The sequence below is a fragment of the Pygoscelis adeliae genome, unplaced genomic scaffold (genome assembly GCF_000699105.1).
Source record: "Pygoscelis adeliae isolate BGI_AS28 unplaced genomic scaffold, ASM69910v1 Scaffold13, whole genome shotgun sequence".
In the NCBI taxonomy this organism is placed as follows: Eukaryota; Metazoa; Chordata; class Aves; order Sphenisciformes; family Spheniscidae; genus Pygoscelis; species Pygoscelis adeliae.
Window position 1 is genome coordinate 732,326 of NW_008824499.1, and position 26,461 is coordinate 758,786.

Consider the following 26,461-nt stretch of genomic DNA (forward strand, 5'->3'; position numbering starts at 1 on the left):
TGGTGCCCGTGCTGGCGGCAGCTTCGGCAGCACTGGAAGTGGACCGTCGGGAGGTGGCACCTTCCCAGGACCCGCAGGGTCTGGCAGAAGCCGAAAGTCAAGCGGTCACGCTCGCAGACGAAGCCTGGAGGGGAGGTGGGAGGGCAAGGACAGTGTTATTGCCGGTTTTGCTGGTGCGGTTATCAGGCATTTGATGTGAAAATTGGCATGCAGTTGGCAGAGACAAAGACAGACTTCACCAAATGCAGAGCCCACCTTCATCTGAGTACCAAGTAGCCCCGTTATTTCTAACTGCCAGCAGAAATAACACCTGCGCTGCTGTCTACAGTTCTGCAGCATCTTTCTAGGGTAGCAAAACCATACAGGGGAGCGGGGCTGAGCAGGGCTCACTCCCTGGGGAGGAGGGTCCAGGCTTGAGGCCTGGGGGAGGCAACAAACCTCACCACAATGATGTCTCCTCCCAATCCCCAGACCTTCCCTGCAATGCCAGCAGAAGGTGGCAGAAAGGTGGTAATTCATTTTTCTTTGCATTGTGTTTAGATTATTTTGAGAACCCGCATCATCTGGTTTGCTTCCTGCAGGTGTCTTGCAAACCTCAAAACAACATCAGCATTGCTTCGAGGACGAGCTTTGTTTTGGGAACCGCTGCTCCAGCACCAGCACCCAGTCCCACTAGGGGGGCAGCACCTGGCCCCACAGCGGGGGCAGCGCCGGGTCCAGCTGCAGCAGTGGCAGCAGTGGCCATGGGTCGCAGCCCGGCCGCCCCAGCTGAGTCACTCACAGGCTGCACAAACTGTTTGCAGAAACCGTTTCCTTTCTGCAAACAGTATGGAAATCACAAATCCCTCTCCAGGGCCGGGAGCAACACGTTGGGGCATTTGGTCCAGCACTCGGGTTTGCGGCGGGGGAAGACGCGAGCGCTGTCCCGAAGAGACCTTGCCCTTGGGGTGCGACAGGGCGGAACATCCCACCACCCCGAAACACCCTTGCACCTGCCACCGCATGCAAACCATAGTGCCGTGCAAACCATGGTGCCGTGCATCCCGCGGGATGGTGTGGGACACGGCGAGGAGGGGACAGCCCTCCCCTGCGGCATCAGCAGAGGCTGCAGAAATCAGCCCCAGCAGCTCCCAGCTCCATCGCCAGCCAGACCAGGCTCAAACAGGCTGCAGCTCGGCTTAGTTACAGCAGCAGGGACCCATCACCAAATACGCATTGTTTATAAGCATATATAGTTGGTTTGCTTTCATTTTTAATTTCCTCCTTTTCTACTTTATATCAAAACACGCGTGTGCCTCATTGAGCCTCCAGCATCTCACCCAGTTGTGTAAGACTCGTTTAAATTACATCAGCTCTGTCTAATTTTACCTCCTGTACAAGTGATTAAAATAAATGACAGCTCTTCTCTGAAAAAGGGCAGTCAATGCTCCCCAGGACAGACACACAGGGCCGGCACCCCTTGGTCCCCCTGCGCTGCCTCTCCCCGGGGCACCCTCCACCCAAGACCATACTGAGCAGACACAGAAATGGGGCAAGAAAATGGGCTTTTCTCTTTCTCAGGACACTTTTCTGCTGGGGAAATACCAAGACCGGGCCGGGGGAGCTCTTGCTGACCATTGCCCCTCGCCATCTCCCCTCTGCAAACAAAAGGCTTTGCTCAGGGAAAGGCTGCTGCCCCAATTCCCACAGGCACGAGCCGACCCACAGCAGTTAATGCAAAGGACGCAGCAGATGCAGAACAGAGACTTTTCCCCCCATTTGGGATTTCAATCACAGCCCTCGTGCCCGCCAGCCTGTCAGTAAAGAGGTCACTATACTGGTCTAAAATTAATTTTCTATTTCAGTAGAGGTATTTCCTCTCTTTCTCTCGAGCAACAGCTATTTCTGCGCAGCAATAGTGTTTCTGTGCCCTGATGAAAACATTTAACACAGAAGCTGCTGCCGGCTGGCGCTGTTTGATCCAACACCTGCCAACGGACCGGGACCAAGCACCAGATCCTGGCCCTGCGTCACACTCCCGGGCTGGGGTTTGGTCCAACCCCCTGGGTGCTGGGGGACAATGCAGATTTTTCCTGCTGGTTGAGCAGAGCGGACAAGAAATTGCTGTAAAGCCCAGAGAGGGACAGGATGGGACGGGAGCGGTGCACGTCCCCAGACCTGCTGTGAGAGAAGCCACGCCATGCGACAGCACCAGAGCCAGTTGGGAAAAGGGAACAGTTTACTCATGCGATGCTCCATCAGGGTCTCAGGGACGGTCTCCCCCGAGAGCATCTCTGTGGTTGCGCACGGTGTCCCCTGAGCCCCCAGAGCCCTTTCGCATAGGGACATTCGAGCACATGAATACATGTATTCCCGTTTGCATGTGCTGCAGGACAGGGATGGCTCAAGCAGAGGTCCTAAAACACCTCTGGAGTGTCTGATGAGAGAGAAAAGCCTGAGGCCACGTCAGCCTGGAGAACCCCTCCTCCTGCCCCCAACGGCGGGCAATGGCAATACCGGGGCGCACCAGCTGAGCTGTGCCTTAAAACGCACTGGTGCCCAGCTCCAGCTTAGCACACTAATCTCAGCCATCTCTCCCCTCGTGCAGGATTCGGTAATCATTTACTCTTCACCGGGGCACGACCGCTGGATAACCCCCACCTGCCCAACATGTGCTTCCCGTGGGATTTATAAATTCAGGGTGTTTTGAGTTGCTGGTTTTGGAAACAATATTGAGTAGGAGAAATGGAGAACACAACGAGGGCTCCCGGCAGGCACGGACAGGGGCTGGCGTGCTCCAGGGGGTTAATTACTCACTGCATTGCATGGAACAAGTGTAACAGCAGTAAAAACTCCATGGCGTTTAGAACTCAGTTAAAAATACTGCATGGATGGATGGGAATGTCACCGGCATTTTGGAGGGTCAGCGCTGCAGTCCCAGGGCAGTGCTCCTGGGGGATGCTGTGCTGAGGCAGACCCCCGCCGAGTGCCTTGGTATTTTTAGCCCGCTGCCGCTGTGCCTTGCTGGGCTCGTTTCTGTTCACAAGCCTTCTGCTTATCGCAACGGTCTTCCTAGAAAGCTATTTATGGATCGCAACCAAGTTGCCTCCTGCCTTCCCTTGAAAGAGCTGTAAAGGCTACGCTTCTGGAGCCTCTCACTGGAAAGTAGCTTTCCAGGACCAGAGGTGATGGTTTAGCTCTTTTCTGATCCCTTTCCAACAGGTCAGCACCCTGGGTGCTGGCACAGAAATTCCTGGACCTGCAGTACTCACGGCCGTACACAGGCATAAATAAGCCCATTGGTATCCTACCAGGAGTTACTTCTCTTTGTACATCATGTTATCTGCAAAGGTATGAGTCTACTGCGGAATAAAATCTGGGATGGGCTCAGTGGAGGGTGGAGAAGAGCCACCACCCTTGGCTGGAGGCATTGCTGCAACTACTCTGCTGACCTTACATGAGACCCCACAGCAGGGCTCCGGGTTTCCAAAGCATTTTAATAAACTGAAGTCAATGGGAGTTGTTGAGCACTCATCATTTTTCCAGATCAGGCCGTGCTTCGGTCTGATGTAGCGTCTCAGCATGGATGTGTGCAGGGTCAAGCTCAGGTCTGAAAATCTTGGCTGAGCTTGTGATTCCTCCCTGGAATTTGGTCTTGGGCAAGGGAAGCTGTAATAAGCACTTAATTTGTCAGCTCTTCAGAGAGGGTCCCTACAGAATTGACCCAATTTTCATTTAATCCTTTTACTGTTATTTTTTTCTATTAACAATTTTTTTTATATAATCCTAACACTTCATTTGAACATATGCTCCAGTGTTCAAGTCTATGCCAAATTTTAGTCTAAAGAAATAGCTTAAAGCAGGGCTTTTAAAATCCAGGCTAAGTCAGCACATTAGAAACTGAAAACCCCCACTTTTTTTGGTTGTTTTTTTAAGTTGGCGTGGAAGTCGCTTTAAATTTCATTTAAGCTTCTGCCATACAGACCTAAGCATTTACTTTTATGCTCGGGAAAAATAAACTTCCTGGAACAGGTTTTGTAAAAACAAGGAAAGGTTGAGCTTAGAGCTGAGCTAGCAAAACCAGAGAATTAAGCTGCTGACCTCTGGCCTTCGGGATGCTCTCAGAGCCAGTGCCGAATTTAACAAGTATTAACCCAGGCTCCTGCTCCGGGGCCCGCGGTGCCCTCCCCTGGGAATGAGCACTGGCAAAGGCAGCACGTTTCATTGCAGGCAGCACTAGAGCCGCGGTTGCCCGTCAGCATGCATGCAATGCGTGCTCTGCTGCCAGGTTTACCTGCACAGGCAGGCACCAACACGGCTGCAGCTTGGAAAACTGGGAGAAAAGCACTAAAACCCACCAGTTTTCAGGTCTCAGCCTGCTGCTCCTGGCACGTCTCGCTCAGCACCAGCACCGTCACAGAGCTCCGATCGACACCCCCTGAGCGTCCAGCCTGGGAATTACAGACCAGAGGGAGGAAAATGCCAGTGCTCTCTAAGAGCTTCAGAGGGATTATCCATTTTTTAGAGTCTCTGGATCCCACAGAGAGGAATTCTGATTTCCAAAGAGCTGTGGCAGAGCCAGGACTCTCCCTGTGCTTTGTGTTGTCTTCCCCTTCCTTCTCATGAGTGCAGGGAGGGGGAGAAAAAGCCAACTCTGCTGAAATGAGTCGCTGAACGTGACCCCTGCCTTCCTCTCCAAAATCCAAAACCGCTTTAAACACACCATGTCCAGAGCTTCCCACAGCCAGCCCTGCAAGGAGCAATCAGGCTTGAGCAGACAGCCGTGTCACATCTACGGAGTCTTTGCTTGTTTTGCCTTTCTTTAACGTGAAGATTAGGCAGGGTAACAGTGCTTGGCAGCAGCACTGAGCCCTCCTCTATTTCAGGACCGAGGGAAAGCGAATCCAGGCAGGACCCCCAGCACATGACTGCAGTGGTTGAGCGCAGTTATTCCTCCAGCCACGGGTAAAGCGCCGTTTCTTCATTTTTGTCCTTGCTTTCCCCATTTTTAGCACTTCAAGGACAAAGCCAATATCCTCTCTGCTGAAGGTCTTTCTTCTGCATGGAAAAGTATGCCTTTGATGTATTCTGGAGAGTTTTCAAAAAAGCTAAGTAAGGGTTAATATTTTGTTGTTGGGATTAGGCTTTGCCTCCTCCCTGCCAGGCTGTTATCGAGGAGTTGGCAAGAGGCTCCTGGCAGAGGAGCCCAGGCTACAGCTGCCAGGTTCCCTTGGGTGCCCGCACAGGGTGCCCCGTGCCTGCACGCCTGCACCCACGGCAGACGAGAAGCAGATTCTTGTACCCTCCTAATTGCTTGCACTGGACACTGAGGTCCATTGCAATTTACGCTTTCTAAAACTTAAATCTACTTAGCAGTTGCCAAGAAGGAGGGAGGAGAAGCATCTCCCACCACCGGAGGAGAAGCATCTCCCACCGCTGCTAGTCAAACCAAGGTCATTTACATAAAAAGCATGCAGCACTGCAATAAGAAAATCCTACTGTTCTTGTCAGGGCGAGGAAACGTTCCTTTCCTGCTCCATCTGCCTGATGGTTATTACGGTTTTTTCTCCCATTGCCCAGGTTTTCACGGGAGCCGCCGTGCAGACGCGGCGTGGGTGGGCCGGGGTGGATCGGCATCTGGGCGCGTTACAGGGGACCTGCACAGCACCATTACTGCTCGGACCTGGCATTTGCATCAACCCGCTCAGTAGGAAGGGCTGATATGGGGACGTCTGAACAGCCTTTGCCAGCCTGTGTCATTGAGAGCCTGTTTCTCCATAAGGTTAAAATGTGTAACATTCATTTCGCCTCCATTTAATAAAAACGGGGAATCCTTTCCCAAGCACCCATTTTTCCATTGACAGCTGTTGTTAATTAGCAGTAAATAAAGGGCACTTAATGACTCGCTCAGCAGCACCTCCCTGTCTTGCCACTTGGATACAGACTTACATGCTCAAATGACAGAGAAAATTGGAATTTGCTGCAATTATTTCTAGTATGTATCCCTTGTGGACAAATTGAGCTACATGCAGCACCATGAATAATTTCATTTCCCTACTCAAAGAAAGAAGGAATATAATATTTAATTGCCAATTAATCTTGAGGCAACTAGAAATACAACCAGACCCTGGATAATGAGCCCGGAGCACCGCAAATGGCAGCAGAAGAGGGCACCAAGCGTCTGGGATTTGCCCCAGCACGTCCCTGGTGCAGGGGGGGGCTTTGCCCCTCGGTCCCCCCTGAGGCATCGCCCCTCTCACAGCCCCACCAAACACAGTCCCCTGTGCTGGCTGCTCCCGGGACACAAGGCTGAACTCCATCCTGCTCCATCTCTTCCTGCTGGCTGGAAACCTTTGTCCCATTCCCAGAGAAACTGTATCCACGGCCAGCTTATACATATTTGATCTTGGGCCAGCTGAACGCTTTACCTTAATTCCTTTCCCTCGCTGGTATTTAAAGCCTGAGACACTTGTGGGGAACAGTCCTGTTTGCTAAAGTGCCTTGGCCAGAGCGAAGAGCCAGACCCATCACCTGCTTGACACCTGCTTGGTGTGAATTTGGGGAACTTGCAGACCCACCCAGTATTGGATCCAGGGAAACAGGCACGAGGAAAATCATTAATTTTATGACATTTACCACGATGAGCATTCCGTGGGCTGCGTGAGTTTGGTCCTGAACGGGGGTGTTCCACCCATCACTGATGAGGTTTGGCCAAAAGCCATCGTGCAGTCACAGCCAGTACATTCACAGCAGCGAGGTGACTTTTGCTCGGTTCACCCATTAGCATCCTCCTCCAATATAAAGCAATTGCTGCTTTTGTGTTTTAAGACTGTTTGACCTGCTAGATAAACCGGCGCCAGTTTCTCCGAGCTCTCACGCGGGACCTGCTGCTCAGCTCCTTTCCAAGATGGCCATAAACCAAAGTGTAATACTTAAACACAGAAATAAACATGCTGTGAGGGTTTTCCAGCTTTCTGAGTTAGAAGAAATGATCCGGTAACAGGAGTGGCTGATGTGGGTATGAGAGCACTGTTTGGGCTCAGAGCTAGGCATGGGTGGAAATCAGAGGGCAACAGGCTTTCCTGAGCCAGAGGCTGCTCTTATCTCCCCGGCAGCCCTGCCTGAGGTCCAGCAAATCTGTTCCCGCTCCTATCGCCTAGGCTGTGCTGTCAGGAGGAGAGTGGCCCCCTCAGATGCCAGCAAGGAGCCACAGGGCTTTCCCGGCTGCCACTAGCGTGGCCGAGAGCAATGGCTGTCAGCCCCCACGCAGATTTTCCTGTGCTGGAGTCATGTTTGTTTGAGTTCCTCATCTCAGCATGGAGTAAGACAAACGTCCCCAGCCTTGCTGGGGCGTCGCACAGAGGCATCTGGGTGCCCGACAGGCTCCGATGCTCCCTGGGAGCCATCTAAGGACATGGCCAATCTTATCTTCTCTGCTCACAGCTGGATGCAGCTGTAAAACGACAGTCACATTTAAAAATAACCTCCGTGTAATCATCAATTAATTTATAACCTGGCGACAGAACAGGATTCTGGTTCTAATTAATTCTGACCTCCTTTAATTGAAGAGAGCTGATTGCCAATGAGATGTTTGTTTATGTTTGATCTGTTCCATCTCTGTTAAAAATTCATCTGATAATGGTTTTAACATTTAAATTCTACTGGGGTTATTCACATTTTTGTGCCCAGTGAGAACACGATCGCTCACAAAGACAAATACGTGATTTTGCTGGTATCGGTACACTTCATGTTAGAGGAGATAGAGGCTCCTTGTGCTTCTAACATAAACACATGAATCACTCCAGCCTGAGTTAATCTTGTGCAGTAAAGATCCTTTAAAACACAGGAAAGGGCTGGAGCCCTTTTTCATGCCTTTTCTGGGAGCCTCTGCCTGTGGATTTACACATCTGTGATTTCCTGCCATGTGAAAGTTTTGTTCCTCTTCATGATTTGGCAGGAAATGTTTGTATTTCCAAGAGGCGTTTCCTGCCCTGGGCTACAGCCAGAGCATTTATGTCATTTTGAATCCAGGATTTTAACATTTATTTGTGTGCTTCCTACACATCTAAGCAGTTATTCTGGTATAACCTTGGCTACACTGCGCGGCTCCATGGCTCTCATCACCAAGCCCAGCATGGAAATTTTCCCTTGACAAAAATAGCCGGAACTGCACATCATTTCTTGAACAAGCCTGACTAATTATTTCCTAAATGTTGAACTGCCCGACAGACTTGCAAATGCAGGAGGGTCGTGCAGCCTCCGAAAAGGAGCGGTTTAATGGCTAAAAGCATCCCAACGGCCAGCGGTCACAGTCTCCAAATCCCAGTTAACCAAAGCCAACGCTGCTGCCCTCTCCAGAACAGGTGTTAGAAGGAACATGGCTGGATACAGGACAAATATAAATAGCTGAAAGGATGAGAATGGGTGTCCCAGGCTGCAAAGGGGGACCTGCACGGAGGTGTGGAGCCGCTGTGGGGCTGGCTCCTGCACCCTAGGCACTGGCTGCCTGCTGCCCTCCTGCCTGCCCCGCTCCACCTCTCAGCCCTCTCTTTGTTCAGTAAATCTCCTGAGGGTCTAATGTTTCTTTCTGGGCAGTCAAAAAGCTTTCTTTTTTTGCACAGACACATTAAAAAGATAAGGTTGATTAATGATTAACATGCTAATATCAATGACATCTAATCCTCTCATATTGCTTTTCCTTTTAAGTGCTGTTAACCCTTGCAGCCCACAGATTTCTGGCTTATAGGGAACTGCCTGGTGCCATGGGACATATCTCTCCGAGTGAAGGTGAGAGGAGAAGCCAACTGAGTACCTGCTGCACAGCCGAGCATTGCAGCTGCAGGCAGAGCAGGTAAATGAAGCTGGCAGACAGTCTGCATGGCTCAGGTTAAAATGGGACTGACTCGCTGGAGCATCTGCTCAGACATACCCAGAGATGCTGGAGAACTGGTCTTTTATCTGACTTTCTCATGGTGAGCCCAGGCTTGTTTCAAAAGTTTTGTGTTTTGGGACTTTGTCACTAAACAGCTTTCTGGTGGTCAGAGAGCTTAATTGCTTGATATTTCCTTCCGGCTCCCTTTTTCTGAATCACACGTTGCTCCTGAACCAGGTCCCCTCGCCCTGCGCCACCCCCCGGCGTGGTCACTCAGGCAGGCGCCAGCGGTCCCTTTGCTTGGTGACGCTGCTGCATCCGACAAGCACATCCCAGCTCACATTCGTGCCAGTAAAAAACCACACTCAGTTCCTTGAGAGCTGAATGCTCTGGACATTTATAGATGGTTATAACATTCCCACTTAATTATTGATTAGCCAAGCTAGCCTTACACAATTCATGTATAAAACACCCCCTCCATCTTCCCACAGATACATTGCTTTTTAGCGGGCTGACTGGTTTTTCCCTCCTCCCCCATCACTCCCCTTGCTGCAGTCGGCACCAGCTCCCCATTTGGCAGCAACCGCAAGCACCATGCGCCCACCGCCATTCCTCATGCCCAGACCCCTGGCTCACCCCTGGCACCCAGCCTGTCCCACCCTGGGTGCTGCTGCGCTGGTGCCGGCTACATGGCCCTTCATGGGGTCCCTTCCCAGGAGCAGGATGGCGTCGCGCCGCCGGCCAGCTGGGAGAGCGCGGGGCACGACCTGCCCCGGAAAAATTAATTGAGTGTAGCTCGTCTTTCAGCACGGCCAGTTATTGCTGGCGCCCTCCTCCAGACTATCCGGGGGGACCAATAAGTGAAAGGTGGGGAGAAGAAAAATAAAGAATGAGTCTAAACTTGGCTAGAAAAAACATCTACAGCTACTGCACCCAGAAATGGGCTGTGTTCTTACACGGCCTTTACTTCGTTTCATGGCATGGCTTCAAAGAGACCAAGCAGACCACCCAGCCGGTGCACAGCACGCCCACCCAATGCCTACTAACACGGTGCCATTTAAACCTCCCTAGCACACAGCATGCCAAGTGACACTGTGCTGTACCTTGTCACGTTGCTGCATGACCCACAGTGAGCATAAAAACTCTGCACACCCGAGTTTCTAACCGGGTGTCGCTGTATCAGCCCTCACTGGTGCTGTATGGTAGAAAAGTGTCTCCAGCCACAGCAGAGGACAGTGATGGAGAATGATGCATTACTCCTCCATAAAACTGATGACAGAGGAGCCGCTCACTCTCCAGGTAATATTCCTTAACTGAGAGCCGGGTGGTTTTCACACCAATCTCCACAATTATCGCCATGTCCTCAAAACACAGCATTTATCCCAAACAGCTCACACAGGCTCTTGGGGAGCATAACCACACTAAAGAGAAAACATTCAGCTTTCAGGACGGGCAGGATGGTCGCTTACCCGATTCAGAGCTCTCGCAGTCCTGCAGGTTGCACTTCTGCGTGCTCTCGGGCCAGGGCTCATGGTCGCAGAGGCTGCTGTCTTCCTCGGCCAGCCCCGTCTTGGTGTTGATGCACTTGACCTGGCGCTGCTGGATGCCCCCGCCGCAGGGAGCCGTGCACTGTGGGAGCAGGACAGCCCCATCAGCTCCCTGCACCCTGCAGAGCCATCCCCCAACGCCGCCCTGTTCTGGCAGCACCAGATCCCAGGAGATTTTTATTGCAGTAGCCCCCAGTTAGGTTTTGAGGGTTGGGTTTCTCCCCCCATTCCTTGCATTACGTGCAAGAGCCCCGTCGAGAGGAGCGGCGTGCTCCTGCCCATGCCCGCTCACCTCTCCCCAGGAGCCCACCACCCAGGTGGTGCAGGGGTGCGTGTTGCAGGGCCGGGTGGCATTGGGCCGTAGCGCCTCCTCGCAGCGGCCCAGCTCCGGGCATGTCACCAGCCGCTCCTGCTCCCCGCCACCACACGACTCTGAGCACTGCCGAGACACAAGCCGTCAAAAGGGGAAGCCAGTGGCGCAAGAGAAAAGCAGACATGCTCCATGCATTGGTGTCTTAAGGAAATACACTGCAAACCCACCCTACAACTACATAAGCACCCACAAAACCTGCTTCCCAGGTGGAGTCCCCGCTTTGCAGCTACTGCTGCTATTAGCGGGTGGTTTCTTTCTTGGTGCTCAAAACTGGTTGGGAGGTTCCCAGAGGCAGGAGGATCCAGCAGTCCCGCTGCAAGTATCTGCTTAAATTTTGCAAGCGTGTGAACAGGCAGGCTGCGCCCACTGCCTCCCTGCCGGCAGCGATCGGGGGGCCCCAGCGAAGCGTCTGCATGGCTGCAGGCAGCTCAGCCCCCCCCGGCTGCACGCTTGCCCAGCAGCCGCTACTGAGCATTTGCTCTGGGCAAGCAAATGCCAAGCGCCGGCCAAACATGCTTCCAGGGAGAGAGAGGAAAGATAACTGTGGGTGTGAAACATGGGGTTTTCCCCCCATTCCTTGCATTACGTGCAAGAGCCCCGTTGAGAGGAGCAGCGCGCTCCCGCCTGTGCCCACTCACCTCTCCCCAGGAGCCATGGGCTGCGTGTGCCCAGCCAGGAGAGAAGCCCCGCTGCAACGCTTGGGGGTTGAGTGCTACCCCCCCGCATACCCCGCTCAGCGCCCTCCCCAGCAGCCCTTACCTCTCTCCAGGAGGATGTGTACCAGTCCAGGCACGGTGTGCTCTGGCAGGGGAGCTGCGCGGGCGGTTTGTAGAGGACAGCCTGGCAGTGGAAGGGCCGTAGGAGCCTCTGGTCTCTGGTGTCGACACAATGCACGTCCCGAACCTTCATCCCCCCACCACAGCTCCTGGAGCACTGGGAAACGACACAAGCATCACGCCAGGGAAGGGCGGCAGGGGCTGGTGCAGGGGGAATCCCTCTGGCAAAGGGAGGTGATCCCAGAGGTACACTCTGCTTTGTGTTGGATTGAGCTGATACTCAACCTCCTTTCACCTCTTTCTCTAGTCCAAGCTAGAGAAAAGTCCGTGCAGCTCTGAATCTGTCACTAACTTCCTTCTGAAAGCAATCGGCTTCCAGTTGTAACAGCAACAAAGTCTTTCCTTATAACTGATGATGTCCCATCTGCACAGCCAAGAAATGGCACCCATCCAGAGCAAGGAGGGTTGCTCCCCACCATGGAACATACTGGATTCACCCAACCCAACTGCAAACACACCCTGGTAGTGTAGATTGGCAAGAATGTTTTCCAGAAACTTTCAAACCTCTCTTCATTTAGCTTTTGCAAATTCCTGGCTCTTTAACCAGCCCGAGAGCAGGAAAAATGAAAAGATTACTGTGGGATGAAGTAATTTAAACTCTGTGGCAAGTGCAAATCTTTACCCTCTGCCTTTGTGAGCCATGGGGCATACCCTGAGAGCAGGTAATGCTCTAGCCATAGGGCAGGCACCACCTGCCTTCATTTTTCTGTGGATTTTTCGGGACCCTCCCTACCAGCTGCACGTCTGTTTACCTTACTCCAGTTCCCCATGCGCCACGATGAACACGGTCTCAGGGAACACCTCCGAGCAGGGACGGGTTTGTTCGCAGCGGCGCAGCCGTCGTCGCTGCCGGTGCTGCAGCGTACGGTCCTCCAGATCGCGCCCACGCCGCAGGTGGCTGAGCACTGCAACACACAAGGCAGACTGCTGCTCCTCTCCAACCCGGCCAGCTCCAGCGAGGCTGTCCCTTGATGCCCCTGATGCCCCTAATGCTTCATGGCTGGCTCTGGCTGAGGATGGAGCCCGGTGGCCTGGCAGAAAGGTCCCTGGGGACTCAGCTCATCGCCCCCTCCGTGGGCATCGGGAGGGGTGCCAGTAAAATGGGGGTGTGCACAGGCAGGGCTGCGGGATGAGGTGGAGAGAGGAGCTTTCCCGGAGGCTGTGCCTGGCACTGCCTGGCAGGGGACCCAGCCCCATGGAGAACTCCCCATAGCAAGAGGCTCCTCTCGAACCAGTTGCACATCAGGCAGCCCTCGGTTTGGGGGAAGGAGGAAAACCCTCCTCCATAACCCATTTCAGTCGTTTCTGGTCTGGCTGGGACTCTCCCTGTTCAGCTTTCGGCTTCCAGGATTCTCACACTGCAACCCCGGACTCCAGCAGCAATGGCCATCGCCCTGTGCTAGCGTCCTGGCCATGGCTGCCTGCAGCTTGGTGGGAAACGGGGCAGCACCAGGGATCTCTGGGGCTGGGCATGCCTTTAGCTTTTTTCTTGTTGTTAGGTCTCTCTTAATTAGCACTAATGGCTTCAACTGTTTGACTGCTGTCTCATAAAGCTCTGTTTCATGCCCTTCTTCCACAAGCACCGCCTGTCCCCTGCTCTTTCATTGTTAAAAGCTCCAGCAAAGGTTTCTCTCCACCTGAAAGGCAGTGCCTCCACCTCCTCTTTTGGATCCACCCCTCGCTGTCCAGATTGGTCTGATTTATTTTGTAGCAGCCTTTCCATCTTAAAAGCCTTTTCAGGGCTTTCACAACATACCCGTGTGCCTCTGTGTCACGGTGCTGCCACCGTCCCATCCCTGCGGCAGAGCTCCCTCCAACGCCCCGGCTCCACGGGCAGCGCTTGAGTGATGTTCAATGCCCTTTCACAAAGCCCACATGTGGGACTGTATTTTGCTGATACTAAGTATTGTCCTGACCGTTACCGGGTCCTTTGTGCAGCCTTCTTAAAAGACTCCCCCAGAGCTCAGTCTCCGGTGCACCATGACACGTAAGGCTTGTTATTTTTGTGCTTTCTGATAAAAGCCCATTACCGCGAATTGCAGCAGCCATTTGTCTGTCACTGCAAATGCCATGCAGAGAGCAGCCCCGGGACAGCTAGGCAGTAAGAGGATAGCTGATAATTGCTGATAATCCCCCATTCACTTCATTCAGCACAGCCCCTTCCCTTTGGTAATTTGCAGCCTTGATGCGCCTTGTACTTGACATTCAAATTTCTGTCATTTCGTGGCATATTTTAAGATACCCTCTTCTATAAAATGGCAGCAACTTGCTCCTGTGCCAGGGGGGCCTCACTGGGTGCTCAGTCCCAGCGTGGGGGCTCTGTGCTTGCCTGCTCCTCCAGAGTGGTCAGGGATTCGGGTGAGGAGCATGTTTCCCTGCCCGCCGTGTACTGCCACCACCCACTGCCCAGAACCCTCCCTGCAGAGCAGGGGAATGCCGTGCACGGGGGAACCAGCCCTCCTGGAGCCGGGAGGTGTGCTAAGGCAGCAAACGGGCTGCTTAGAAATGTGCCAGGCCAGGCTGAGCCGAGCACTGCAGAGCACAAGGAGCTGCTGCCGTGGCCGGTGCCCAAGGGAGCGGGACAGGACGGAGTGGCAGTTGGAGCATATGTGAGCCATGCACGTTTTTTTGCATGCAAAGAGCCATGCCCCAGAGACCAGCCAGGGGAGGGACAGGCCTCTCACCTCCGTACTGGCCACGTCATGCTTTTAATGGGACTCAACACATACCTCACTCCAGTTCCCAACCTCCCAGCTGGGCATCACAGTGGCTGCCATGGTGGTCGATGGCAGAAGCAAAGCCTCCTCCTTCTCCATCTCTTCCTTCTCCCAGAGCGGCAGGGAAGTGGGCTGGGATAACTCATGCTCCCCATCACTGAAAGTAAATGTCCCTGGGGTTGCCCACGGCAAGTGCTCTCCTGGCGTGGTGCTGCTGAGCGGGGCCCCATGGGAGGTCTGCTGTGCACGGGGTGATGCTGTCTCTGGGTGGTGGGACACCCCCACGGTCCACCACACTGGAGGGGATTCGGAGGGCGATGCTCCTGCCGGGTGCACAAGAGGGCTGTGAGCCGGGGCTGTGGGCACAGCTGGTGCCAGGGCATCTTGCTGGGTGAGGCCGCTGGAGGTGAGCTGGGTGGCTGGCCCAGGCATGGTGGGGGACAAGGACACTGCTGCTGGAAAAGCTGTAGTGGCCACCAAGGGGGCCAAGGTCAGGGACACGGGGGTGCGGAGCTCTGGCTGGTGCCCTGCCTGCCCCACAGGGCCCCTGTCAGCACCAACAGGATAGGGACTCGCAGTGGGATGGGTGCTGCCAGCACTCCTTCCCATCTCCCCCCCGGGTCCCTGTGCAGTGGGGAAGGAAAGATCTGCCTTTTCTGTCCCATGGGCTTGCTTGTCAGCCACCGGCGCTGAGTGCGTGCCTGCCATCCCCTCCGGCATTTCTGCCCACCCTTCCTGCTCCTTGGTCTTGGGGGCAGCATTGTTAGCATTACCAGTGATGACAAGACCCATTTGCCTTGAGTCTTCACGGCCTCTCCCTGCAGAGCCGGACACGTCATGCTCCTCAGTGCCAGTGTTACCCAGCCCCTCTGTGCTTGTATGCCCCTCACCGCTGCTCCCTGGCTCTCCCAGACTGTCGGACGCATCAGCTGCACCAGCACTGCCCCTGCCAGTGGGCAGCGGTGGGGAGGGATCAGCTGGGTAAGGAGTCCAGGAAGCAAGGCTGCTGGCTGGAGCGTCCTGCCCAGGACCGGTCCTTGTCGGCACGGCTCCTGGGCGTTCATCCAGGGGTGGGTGGTTGTGGCTGTTTGCAGAGTCATGACTCGTGGTGCTCTGTGTGGGCGGGTGGTCCTCAGAGTGGGGCACAAGTGTTGCGTTCTCCGGCTCAGCTGAGAGGTGAGGGATGGTGTGGTCGGGAGTGGTTGTCCCCACATCCTCAGGGACCATGCTGAGGAGGTCATTCATGGCTAAACCCCCAGGCTCCGTCTCTCCTTCACCGTGCACAGGAGCAGAAGTGTTTGCTTCACTGGTCACCAGATGGTCCTCACTTGCTCCTTCTCCCAGCTTGATGGTGTGCAGGACATCAGTGGGTATTGCATGGGACCCCTCCACGTCGTTGGTGCTCAGCTCTGGCTTATGCCCCTCGCCTTTGGTCTCTTTCTCCGTGAAGGGATAGTAAGACAGATCCTCATGGAAGTTGATAAAATTATAATCGTAGTAAAAATCATCAACAAAGACATTTCCCTTTCTGGCTGAGAAGTCCTCCTCGGTGATGATATTGACATCACTGGACTCCGGAATATTTGGAATTAAGGGGTTAAATTTAGCAATTTGGTTGCTGGGGATGTAATGTATTTCATTAAATATCTCTCTGCTGGATGACCCACTGCCAGACCAGTCCATGTTGGCGTTGTCTAATTTCTCCTGGCACTGCAGCACGGAGCAAATAGTTGCCGAGCTGGGTCTTTCTGCAGGGTCACAAGCAGCTCCAGTGCTGTTGCTGCAGTAAACAGGACGCCTCTGTGTCCCGTTTCCACAAGTCGCGGAGCACTGGGAAAGGAAAAGAGACACAAATGTCAGGGACAGGAGCGTGGGCGACACTGGGTGCAGCAGGAGGAGCGGGGAAGGGGCCGGCAGCAGTGCTGCGGCAGTGGCCGTGCCCCTCACTGGTGTGCCCCTCCAAGCTACCGAAGTGGGCACTCAACTGTCGCATGCGCTGTGATGCTTTGGGCATAGGGAGAAGGGGCTCCATGTTGCTCTGCTGTGCTCCCACCACCCACCTGGGTCCCCAGACATCTCCTGTGCCAGTCCCAGCTGGGGCATGGGGTCCCCTGTATTAGAGGTCAGAGCAGGGGGTACCGGTCACACTGGTAAGCAGTGTTATTACTGGCCCAGTCTACCTCCGGGGCTGTCTCCCCATTAAAGACCATCCCAGTGCAGGGTTGGTATTGCAGGGTCCTTTGCTTGGGGTGATCCTTGACCTGCACTCCAGCCAGAAACAATTTTCCCAGGAGATGGACATTGTGAAGGGCATTGGGTAAGATGATCTAATAGCTCTTTTCTATGACCTATCGCCATGAATTACATCTCTTCTTCTAGAAGAGAATTTTTTGAAGCAGGGGATAATAACATGGGTGTTGTCCTAGTAGGGAAAAAGCAAGGGTCAATAAGGAGCTTTGTTGAGGACACCCCCTCCTCCACCATAATGGTCTCTTTGAGATTGTTCAGTATAAAAGAAACCCACAAGCTGGAAAGAAGGACAGCAAAATTTTCTGCTGGATAAGTAAATCATAGCGTTACTAACATCACATGTGGGCTGCACAAGCCACAGGCCACTGCAGTTTGTGGTGACAGACACACAGGGCGTTAGTCACATACATCAAAGTGTGTTATACACACTTGTTATACAACCCAGCCAAGGAGAACAAATGGTCAACAAGGCAAACAAACCCAATAGAGGGGGATTTCTGCTGAAAATGCTATTTTGAATAAATGAATAAATGCTATTTTGACTAAAATGAAAACCCTGCTATTTAGATGAAAACAGATGGGCTGAGGCAAGGGTTTGATGCACAGCCACTAGCACATGGAAATTAAGAGGTTAAGGTGAACAGGCAGAGCTGCTGGGCTGGCCAGGAGATGTGCTCCCCAAACAGTATATACTCCTGTATTTTGAGCCTTTCTCATCTTTGCTCAGTTCTCACAAGGGCCAGGTGCCTGTTTGGGACCAGCCCCGCTCCCCGTGCCAGTCCTGGTGGGCTCCCGGGTGGGATGCCCACCCTGTGGGACGTCTTCTCACAGGCAGGGGCTGTCCAAAGGGGATGCTGACCCAGCAGCTGGGGCCAGCCTCCCCAGCTCCGTGTCTCCCAGGCAATGCCAGGTAGGAGCAGAAGCAACCCTGAGGACTGTGCCCAGCAGGAGGGACAGTTCATAACACCACGTGGCCACCGCCAGGCATTTCCACCAGCTACACTACGTTGCTGAAATAAAACATTACCGCACATTAACATCTGCAGGAGGGGTGCAAGCAAGCTGCTTCACCCTACTGGGATGGCCAAATCAGGGAAAACAGATGTCAACTCCTGCAGCATGCACCTTAAGCTAAAATTTCTCAGCAAACGCCTCCAGCTCCATCCAGGAGATAAATTCCAAGTATCGAAGCTCTTGCAGGGGGAAGGAGGGGGCTCGTTTGCCAAGGCTTGGTTATCAGGAAAGCCTCCGGGACACAAGATAAGAAACGATGGCTATTAGGAGCCTCATGGAGGAACACCCAGAGCTTGCAGGAGAGTTCAGCATCAAGCACACGACTGCAGGAAGCATCACAGCAGGCTGCATGGTGGGACGCACTCTGGCCAGCAGCAGACAAATGCTCCTGTATGCAGACCCTCGTGTATTAATAGACAACAAATAATGCCTCTGAGTGCACCGATAACTTCTTTGGGAAGTCCATAGAGCTGGATATACATTGCTTTGGGGTCCTTCTGAAGGCACTAAGTCCCAGTGTTTAAGCACTTTGTTGGGCTACCCAAACCGCAAATAACCCCTTTGGCTTCGCAGGCTGCCCGGGTGCTGCCTGTGCTAGACAGGCGTACGTGCTGCCCTGCCTGAGGGTTTGCAAGTACAAAAAAAGCAACAACCCCCCATTATTATCGCTGGACAGAAGGACCACATTTCTGGGAAGCTTCCAAGCCCTGCAAATTTCTCTACTTACTGGTGGTGGTGGAAACGGAGAAGAAGGAGAGCTCTCACTTTAAGTGAAAGGACAGAAAAATTACAGATATCTCAAAATCTCAAGCACATTTTTCCTGAGCTCACAGATCCGTCGATGTCAACACCACAGAGGATGACTGTGACAGCTTGGGCTGGCTCTGTGCACAGCACAGACCTGCAGGCAATTCATGATTTTCCCTTTAAACTATTGCAGCCTTCTTTCTCAGCCCTGCAATTGTGGCTTTTGTGGGCCCCTAGAAAAATATTTCTAAATAGCTCTCATTTAGCCTTCAAATTTTCTGTTCGCATTTTTATTCTGTTTGTTTCTTAGCAACAAGCTCAGTTCCCAGGCTCTCTCATTTCTCTCCCGATACTTGTCTTCACACTGAACACTTTCTGAAACCGCTGCTTAAATTAGGAGTTACAATTTTCTGATTAAAACCCTCAACCTGTGATTAAGCTGATCCACAGAAACACAAAAATAAATAAAGGCTACAGAGGGTGTCCACAGACCATGGCATTTTATACATTGGGGTTTTTTTGATCTCTCCCTCTCTTTTTAAAAAAATTGTTGAAAAATTTGTGATGCCCCACCCCGTTCCCTGGGAGCATTACTGAGGCGGTCTCTGCCCACCCCTGCAGCAGAGACGGGGCAGCTTTGCCCCAGCACCAGGTCACACTGCTGGGGAGCAGATGCCCACTGGCCAGCACACACATGCACAGTGCATCCAGACCCCGGCTTGCCCCTAACGCCCTGGTTCAGCAAGCAAGAATTATCTTTAAGGCTTCTGCCAAAACAAAAGGGAAGGCTTGTGGTGCTGGAAAATACATGAAAGGGTTGAAAACCTCTTGTTTCTGCCCTCCTTGCAATCAAGCATGGAGCATCCTTCAGAGAGGGTGGGGCAGAGTCAAACAGCTCCTTCCTCACTCTGAGACCTCCCTGTGCCACGAAATTCCCATCCGTGTGAGCTGGTGTTACAGTGTGAGCCACAGAAACACATCCATGAATTTTCCCTGTAAGCAGGAGCACACCCATCACTCTCAGGTAGGCTGAGGATGTCTGAGGGCACTTTGTCCCCAGCTCCCCCAGCTTTGCAAGACACTGGGACTTCCCCGATGCTCTTTCTCACCTCGGACCAGTTCCCCACGGCCCACTGGGAGGGACAGGGGACCTCCCGGTGACAGGGCGCGGTGGTGTCTGGCTTGGAGAGGTGCTGGCAGTCTGCTTGCTGCAAGGCCCTCTGCTCGTCCAGCCCCACGCTCTGGATGCAGAGCACCGTCCTCTTCATCAGCCCTGACTGGCCGCAGGTGGCCGAGCATTTCTGCCATTCGCCGACCCACCACCTGGGGAAACGTGGAAGGGAAAATGTCTCAGCCGGAGCGAGCGGCCACGAGCTGGGCTCTGTCCCGTGCCCCACCGCGCTGAGTGCTGCAGGGTGGTGGGTTTTAGCCACCACGAACCGAGAGGTGTTTGGGGCCAGGAGATGTACACCAGATGCACGCAGGCTTCAGCAGCCTGTAACGATCAGCGGGGCCTGGGGCAATGGGGAATTAGGATCCCAGCTGAGGCTTGTGTTTCAGCCCAAGGTCAGGGCACCCAGATTGAGGGTCAGGGATGGATTAGTCCCCATGTTGTGCCGGGGATGGTTATTTGCACAGAGGCAGAGAGGGGCTCCCAGCCCTGCCAGGATGGTGCCTTCCCATGCAGCTTGTGGTCTGCGGGCAAGCAACGCACTGCGGCACTCGGGCAACCACAGGGATTTGATCCCAAGGACCAATGCAGGGTCTGGGACCCATTCTCAAGCATGAGGGAGAGGAGAGGTGCAAAACCAGGGGTGCAAATAGCTGCACGTGTCCTGGTGCAATCTGGGCACAGCAGCGGCCGAGATCCCCCCAAATCTAGTCACGCCCTTAGGGCAGTTTGGACATTAAAGCTTTGCTGAGAAGGAGCAAGGCGAAATCCAGCGGACCTGGCCGGGCAGGGCTCCTCGTTGCATGTCCTCTGCTGGTCATTGGGGCGGGTGAGCGCGTCGCAGTACCGCTCCTCCACGATGCCGGCCAGCTTCTCCACGCAGTGCACGATCTGCCGCTGCACCCCTGCGGACACAGGCAAGGGCTTGGCTTGAGACAAAAATCGAACCGAACCACCGAGCATCCTCTGCCAACAGGCGAGAGGAGGCCCTAAGGTAAGCTTGAGCCACCAAAAACAAGGGAAAGAAAATGAAACCATCACTGAAACTGGAAGTGGAGAGCCCACTTCTGCTGAGGTACCGATGCCCTCACAGAGTCCAATGGCACCAGTGCTCCCAGTGTACCTGGGTGGGAAAAGCAGAGCTGGACACCTGGTCTCAATATGACACGTGTGTGATGAGACCTATGGAACTTAACTGGGCTGGAAAACGACCCTGGATACACAGCTGCAAAGCAGGGACACCTGGGACTGGATGGATGCAAGGATGGATGGATGGACGGATGGATGGATGGAAGTAAGCAACACCGGTCCAGCTGGGACACGGGCTCCCAGGCATTACAAGCAGCAGACTGCAGCCAAAGCCCCTCCCTGGGGCTGGCGGGACACAGTGTCTGTCTGTCCAGCACAAGGCAAACCTTGGCTCCTGCCCTGAGACCGAGTCCAGGGCTGTTCATGCAGAAAGCTAAAAACAGATCACAGAAAGAGTTGGCAAATCTTGTTCTCCCTCAGAAAAAAGCTGCCGGATTATACCTGTTCTTTCAGGGCTTAGGGATGTCAGGAGATACCCAAGAAATGGCAAGAGTTTCCACAGAAGGCAAGGTGAGGACAACTGTGTCCAGAACCATTGGCAGACCCCAAACTCAGAGAGATGGCTTGCTTCAACCTCGCAAACTCCACGGGATGTCTCCGCTTGCACTTCTGGTGCTTTGTCTCTGTGCCAAGCGGTTCACAGGGACAAGATGGGTTAAAAGCAGGAACATCTCCACCCTTCTGCTGGCTCCCACTCTCCGATTTTTGCAAGGCCAGCTTGGTCCTGGTGGCCTCCGGCTGCATCCTTTGGTCACAGGCAATGCAAGGGGCATTGCTGAGCGAGATGCTGAGCAGAAATCTCTGGAGTAAAACCTTTACTATCCTACAGCTCTTATAGTCAGCAGTGAGATGAAAGAGATGCAGAAAAATGCCCTTCAACAAGCTGCCTAATGGGATTTAATAGCGATGCAGCCGGTGGAGGCTCTGCAGAAAACACCCTGCTGCCAGAGGGACCTCTTGGCCAGGGGGAAAAGCCTTTCCCCACCTCTCCCCTTGAGAAAAGCCTCTGCAGCCGTGGTGCAGGATGCGCCATGAGTTTGGGCTGCCGAAGCCACACGGAGGAGCACATGCAGGGCAGGACAGTGAATGGTGGAGATGCTGCAGCCCGCGGGGTGAGCACTGTCCTGGCACCACCACCCAGAGCCACATCCAGCCATCGAAGCACATGCGTGCACGTATACACACCCACACTGAGGCTTTCGGGGAGGCTGTGTCCAAAGGAGAGCCAACTGACAGCAGCACAGTTCTTTTTTGGCAGCCTTCTTGCCCCAGCCACAGCTCATGGATAAATCACCCGCCAAAGCCTCCTGCCCCGAGTCTGCAGCGCTCATGGGACGACATTTTTCAGGATGACCTCACCCTCAACACGCTGCCTCGCTGCCTGCTTTTGTCCTCCTTTTTGCAACACACACTTGACCTGTGACTTGGGAGAGCTGTAAATAATAACCACTGCAATCAGCTGAGATTGATACAACCCTGCTGAAGCTGCTGAGTTGTACTCTGGCTCAAGTGCTCAGGAGCTTACGGGGCTGGCGGGGCTGGGGTCCTGGAGCTCTCCCAAATTCATGTCTCGGCTCACACCGCCATCCAGCCCAGGGAGCGGGGCTCAGCCCTCCTCCAGCTGCTCACCTGTGGCCAGACAGGGTGAGCATCCTCACCTGACTCCTGCCTGATTTGCTCCTGTATTTCCCTTCTGTTCTGGAAGCCAAGCACACAAACCTTGCAAAGGAAAGCTGGTTTTAAACAAAAGCAAGTGCCCTCAGCTTCCATCCTCCTCGACTCCCCATACTGCAGGGCCCATGCAAACCCACAGTGAAGAGCTCTCAGTGTAAATATACATAAAAAGCCCTGCCACCTCCTGCTGCACCACAACCCTCCTGCTCCAAGCAGGAATCCACACCTGTCTCCCAGGAACAGGCAGGAAACATCTCCTGGCACTCTGTGCTACCTAGAAAGTATGAGTGTCCTTCAATTCCCTTTTTTTCAGTAGCAGCTGCTCTCGAGGAAGCACTTGCTGGTCCCAGCCTCCCCCCTTGCAGCGTGCCCAGACTGTCCCCCTCCATCGACCGCCCCAAAAGCTGCCCCAGGGACCCCGGGATGCCCAGCCAGCAGCGCAGTGGGGCGGGAGGGGGGGAAGCAACTGTCCAACACCACGGGGCAGCGCAGGACCCTGGTGCTCTGCCCATGCCAGGCACTCTCCCATGTGCTCTCTGTAAAACCCTGGAAACGATCCCCCCTGGAGAGGCCCAGCCAGGCGGGAGACCGGCCCTTCAACACTCCCTAGATTTCTCTAAAGCTCTTTTGTCTCCATCACCCTGACGTGAGGAACACCCAGCATGGTAACAGGACACCGAGCAAGGAGCAAAATACTGATAAAGCACAGGGTCCGGCAGGAGAGCACGGTGGGGGCACCGGAGAGTGGTGACCTCAGCAGATGTCGCTTTCCCCCCCCTCAAGACCTCCTGAAACCAAAGACCCAGGAATTTCTAAGGCATCCTTGCGGTATGGAGATGCTCTGCCTGCTCTGCTCCTCCACCACAGGCGGCCGAGCCCCAGGGTCCCGTGGGAGCCGGACTCACCGGTCCCGCAGGTGGCGGTGCACGTGGTCCAGGAGCCGAAGCGCCAGAGGAACTCCGCCTGCTCGATCTCGTTCTCGCTGTCTGCTGGGCGCTGGATGGTGTACTGGTACCGCACGCCGGGGTTGGTCTCCTGAAACAGCAGCTGTGGGGAGACAACCGGCTGTCAGAGAGGTGGCTAGTGCAGAGCAGTCAGGGTTGCACCCCAGGGGCTTTTCAGGTGATAACAACCTGCCCAGCATGGCCATAAAGATGTCATTCTCCGTCTGGCTCCGTACCAGGGCTGCATTACCTGTACCCCAGCAGCAGCACACAACCATTTCGGAAACGGGATGAGCAAATGGCTGAAGCAGTGTAGGAGCAGAGGAGCTGCCCCACCTGCTGCTGCTCAGAGCATTGGGCTTCTGGAAATGTCAGGTAATAATACAAAAATAACAATGAGAGCATTGAGAACCACCACGACTTTGGTTTTATGTCTCCTGTGATGAAGAGCCTGGAAGGATTCCCCTGTTAAACCCGTCCAGTCCTACTGCCAAATGCAGCCTCATCCAAGGACCTTCTTGAGGTTCAGCACGGTGAAGGGCCCAGGACGGCCAAATGTCCCCTTCCCCGTCCCCTTCCCCACAGCTAGAGCTGGGGAGGAGGTTCTGCATGTGCCACCACCGGCCCCAGCCGAACTTGGGGTCTGCAGCACATGGAGCAGGAACGACCCTGCGCACAAGGACAGACCCGCTGCTCGCTCCCGCCGGTCGGGAGCATGCTGAGCCACATCCCGCTCCCCCCCTCACTCTTCCTGATCTAAGCAAGGGATGTTACGGCTGGAGGGAGCTCCACTGCTCCCAGCCCTGTGTGCTGAACTGATGGTGGCTGGCCCAGACAGATGGACACTCAGGTGAACATGTGTGAACTGGGGTGAACACAGTGACCTGTCCTTTGGGATGGTGGCAGAAGGAAGGGAAGGGGACAGCAGCAAGAGTCCAGCTCCACAAGGGAGGAATCAAATCTCTTTGCCTCCACGTGTCCCAGAGAGCTGCAACTGCTCCAGCAACCGCCTTGGGGAAGCACCGCAGCACATCTCGGCTTGAGATGCTGGCTACCTGCGTCCTTCCCTGTTTGCACCTCCAATCTGCCACTGATGAGCCCTAGGCAGCACCAGGCAAGGGGCTCAACTGCGTTGGGGCTGCAGCCTGATGTGCCCCATGCACTGCACAGAGTGGCTGGGGGTGCACTCACCCTGGTGTGACACCCCACTCGTGCGGTGGAAGAAGGGGCTGTGGCAAACAGAAGGGAGCCGCCGGCAGCAAGCGCCAGCAATGGATGATGGCGACCTGCGCCTGAAGGAATTTCCTTAATTGCTCCCCACTTGAAATGGGTTCCTGCTGCTCTCAACACATATGAAGCGGCTCCTGTGGTAGACACAAATCCTGCCCAAAGCACCTCCTGCACCAGTGCTCGGCAAAGGCTGGGAGTTTAACCTTGTTTTTCTTAGCCTAAGTGCTCTCATTATTGCCAAAGCTTTGTTGTTCTTGGAGCTTTGGCGGGAGCGAAGGCATCTCTCCAAAACCTCTTCATGAATATTGAAACATTTTTGTCAAAAGGTTTTAATTAGGTTACAAATCCCAGAAAGCAATTTGCTGGTGCCGAGCACGCCAGCGTTCCCATTAACAGCAGCACTTGGCAGCAGACAAGCCCAGGATCCCACTCACATTTCTTCCTGAGCCTCTGCTGAAAGAAATGAAAAAGGCAAAGACTTTGGCTGCTCGGCATGGCCGGGCTCCAGGGCGAGCCTCTGCAAAGGGGCTGATGCTCGGGAAGAATGCATAGGGCTGAGCCGTGATTGCCAGGGCTGGGGGGTTCCTGGGGGTCTGTGGGACGTACCTCCATGGTGGTCACTGCCTCTGCGCCACACGAGGAATTTTAGCCTGGTCCCAGCTGTGCCACTGCCCATGGAATGATTCCCACCGGCTTCTCCGAGGGAAAGCTTGGCCCCATGGGCACGAGCATGTTGGCTCCCAACAGCTTTGCATTAACTGGCAGATCCCTCACTACTGACCGTCCTGGTGGCCATTCCCGGGGGAAGGAATTGCAGAGCCAAGCACAGCAGCAGCAGCGAGCAGCTCCTGAGGTACCTGCCCCGCAGGGACGGCCCCGAGTCCCCCATACCATGTTGCCTTCCCACTGCCCTCCCCACTGACAGTTATAACCCCTGCAAAGCGTGCAAAGCTTGTTAAAATATAAAGCCGTGCTGAAAAGTAATCCCCCAGGCAGCTCTTTTCCATGGAAACAAGGTGAAAATTATGAGTGGGATCAGTCTGCAAAATAAGGCAATTTCCAGGTAAGTGTAAGAGCTGCCGCCGCTGCTGCAGCGGAGGGGATTAGCGACGGTCGAGTTGGGCTCGTATTAAAAGTGTTTGCAGGACGCGTGAATCCAAGAAGGGGCTTCCCAGGGAGCAGGGGCAGCGGCCGGGGGCTTGGACCACCTGCGCCAGCCATGGGGCAACCGCACAAGCTTGGGGATGCAATTTTGTGCTCCCATCGTTGGGGTAAAGACCGAGACTCTTCTGCTGACCCAGGGGTAAAAGGACCGTTAGGGTGAGCAGGTCACGTAGAAATATATAACCCCTGAAGTTCATTATCTGCTAAGTCGGCTCCCCCATTGTCTGCTCTGCACAAAGGCTGCCTGCTGGAGGCAATGCCTGACAGGAACAGGAGATGGGCAGATGCTCTCCTCTCGCCTGCAACTCTGCCATCCTGGAAACACACTGCTACAATGCAATTACATGTATTTTTTTTGGGGGGGACTATGTGGTTAATTGTAACCTCTTCTGCCCAGACCCAGGTAGGCAGAGAGGCAGGTCCCGGGTGCCCTCCCATGCCCTGGGAGCCGTGGCTGATGCCAGACAGCATTGCTCTGCCATGGGGCACGCCTCCTCAGAGCCTTGGGGGTCTGATGAAAAACGACGACTTATTCTGGGGAGGGAAATAGCTTTATGGAAATTCCCATATGCAAAAAAGAGTAAAACTTGAAATTTCTAGTTGTTTCAAAGGGTTTTAAATCATCCTTTTGGATTTTTACCTTCTGCCTCAAGGGCTTTTGCGAGGAAGCGGAGCCTGACCTGCAGTGCCCTGGGTGGCATCACCCGGGTTTGGACCACGGAGCACGACCCCACAGGCTGAGCTCCTTGCCACGGTGTCAGGCGTTGCAGAGGGGGGCACGGTGCCGGCGGGACCGCAGCACTGCTGAGGGGTGCCAGTGGGCTCCCAGCTCCCACCACCTCCGCCAGCTGCTC

General features: G+C 54.2%; 1 protein-coding gene across 1 annotated transcript in view; it reads right to left on the reverse strand.

Annotated features, from left to right (window-relative positions):
- The window catches only part of LOC103914798 (A disintegrin and metalloproteinase with thrombospondin motifs 7-like), a 72,296-nt gene that overhangs the window by 19,051 nt on the left and 26,784 nt on the right, over positions 1-26,461 (reverse strand). The window contains 9 exon segments of the mRNA XM_009321511.1: positions 7-124; positions 10,321-10,480; positions 10,691-10,837; positions 11,531-11,704; positions 12,360-12,512; positions 14,337-16,154; positions 19,445-19,658; positions 20,285-20,411; positions 23,175-23,316. Of these exon segments, the coding sequence (XP_009319786.1) occupies positions 7-124; positions 10,321-10,480; positions 10,691-10,837; positions 11,531-11,704; positions 12,360-12,512; positions 14,337-16,154; positions 19,445-19,658; positions 20,285-20,411; positions 23,175-23,316 (3,053 nt within the window).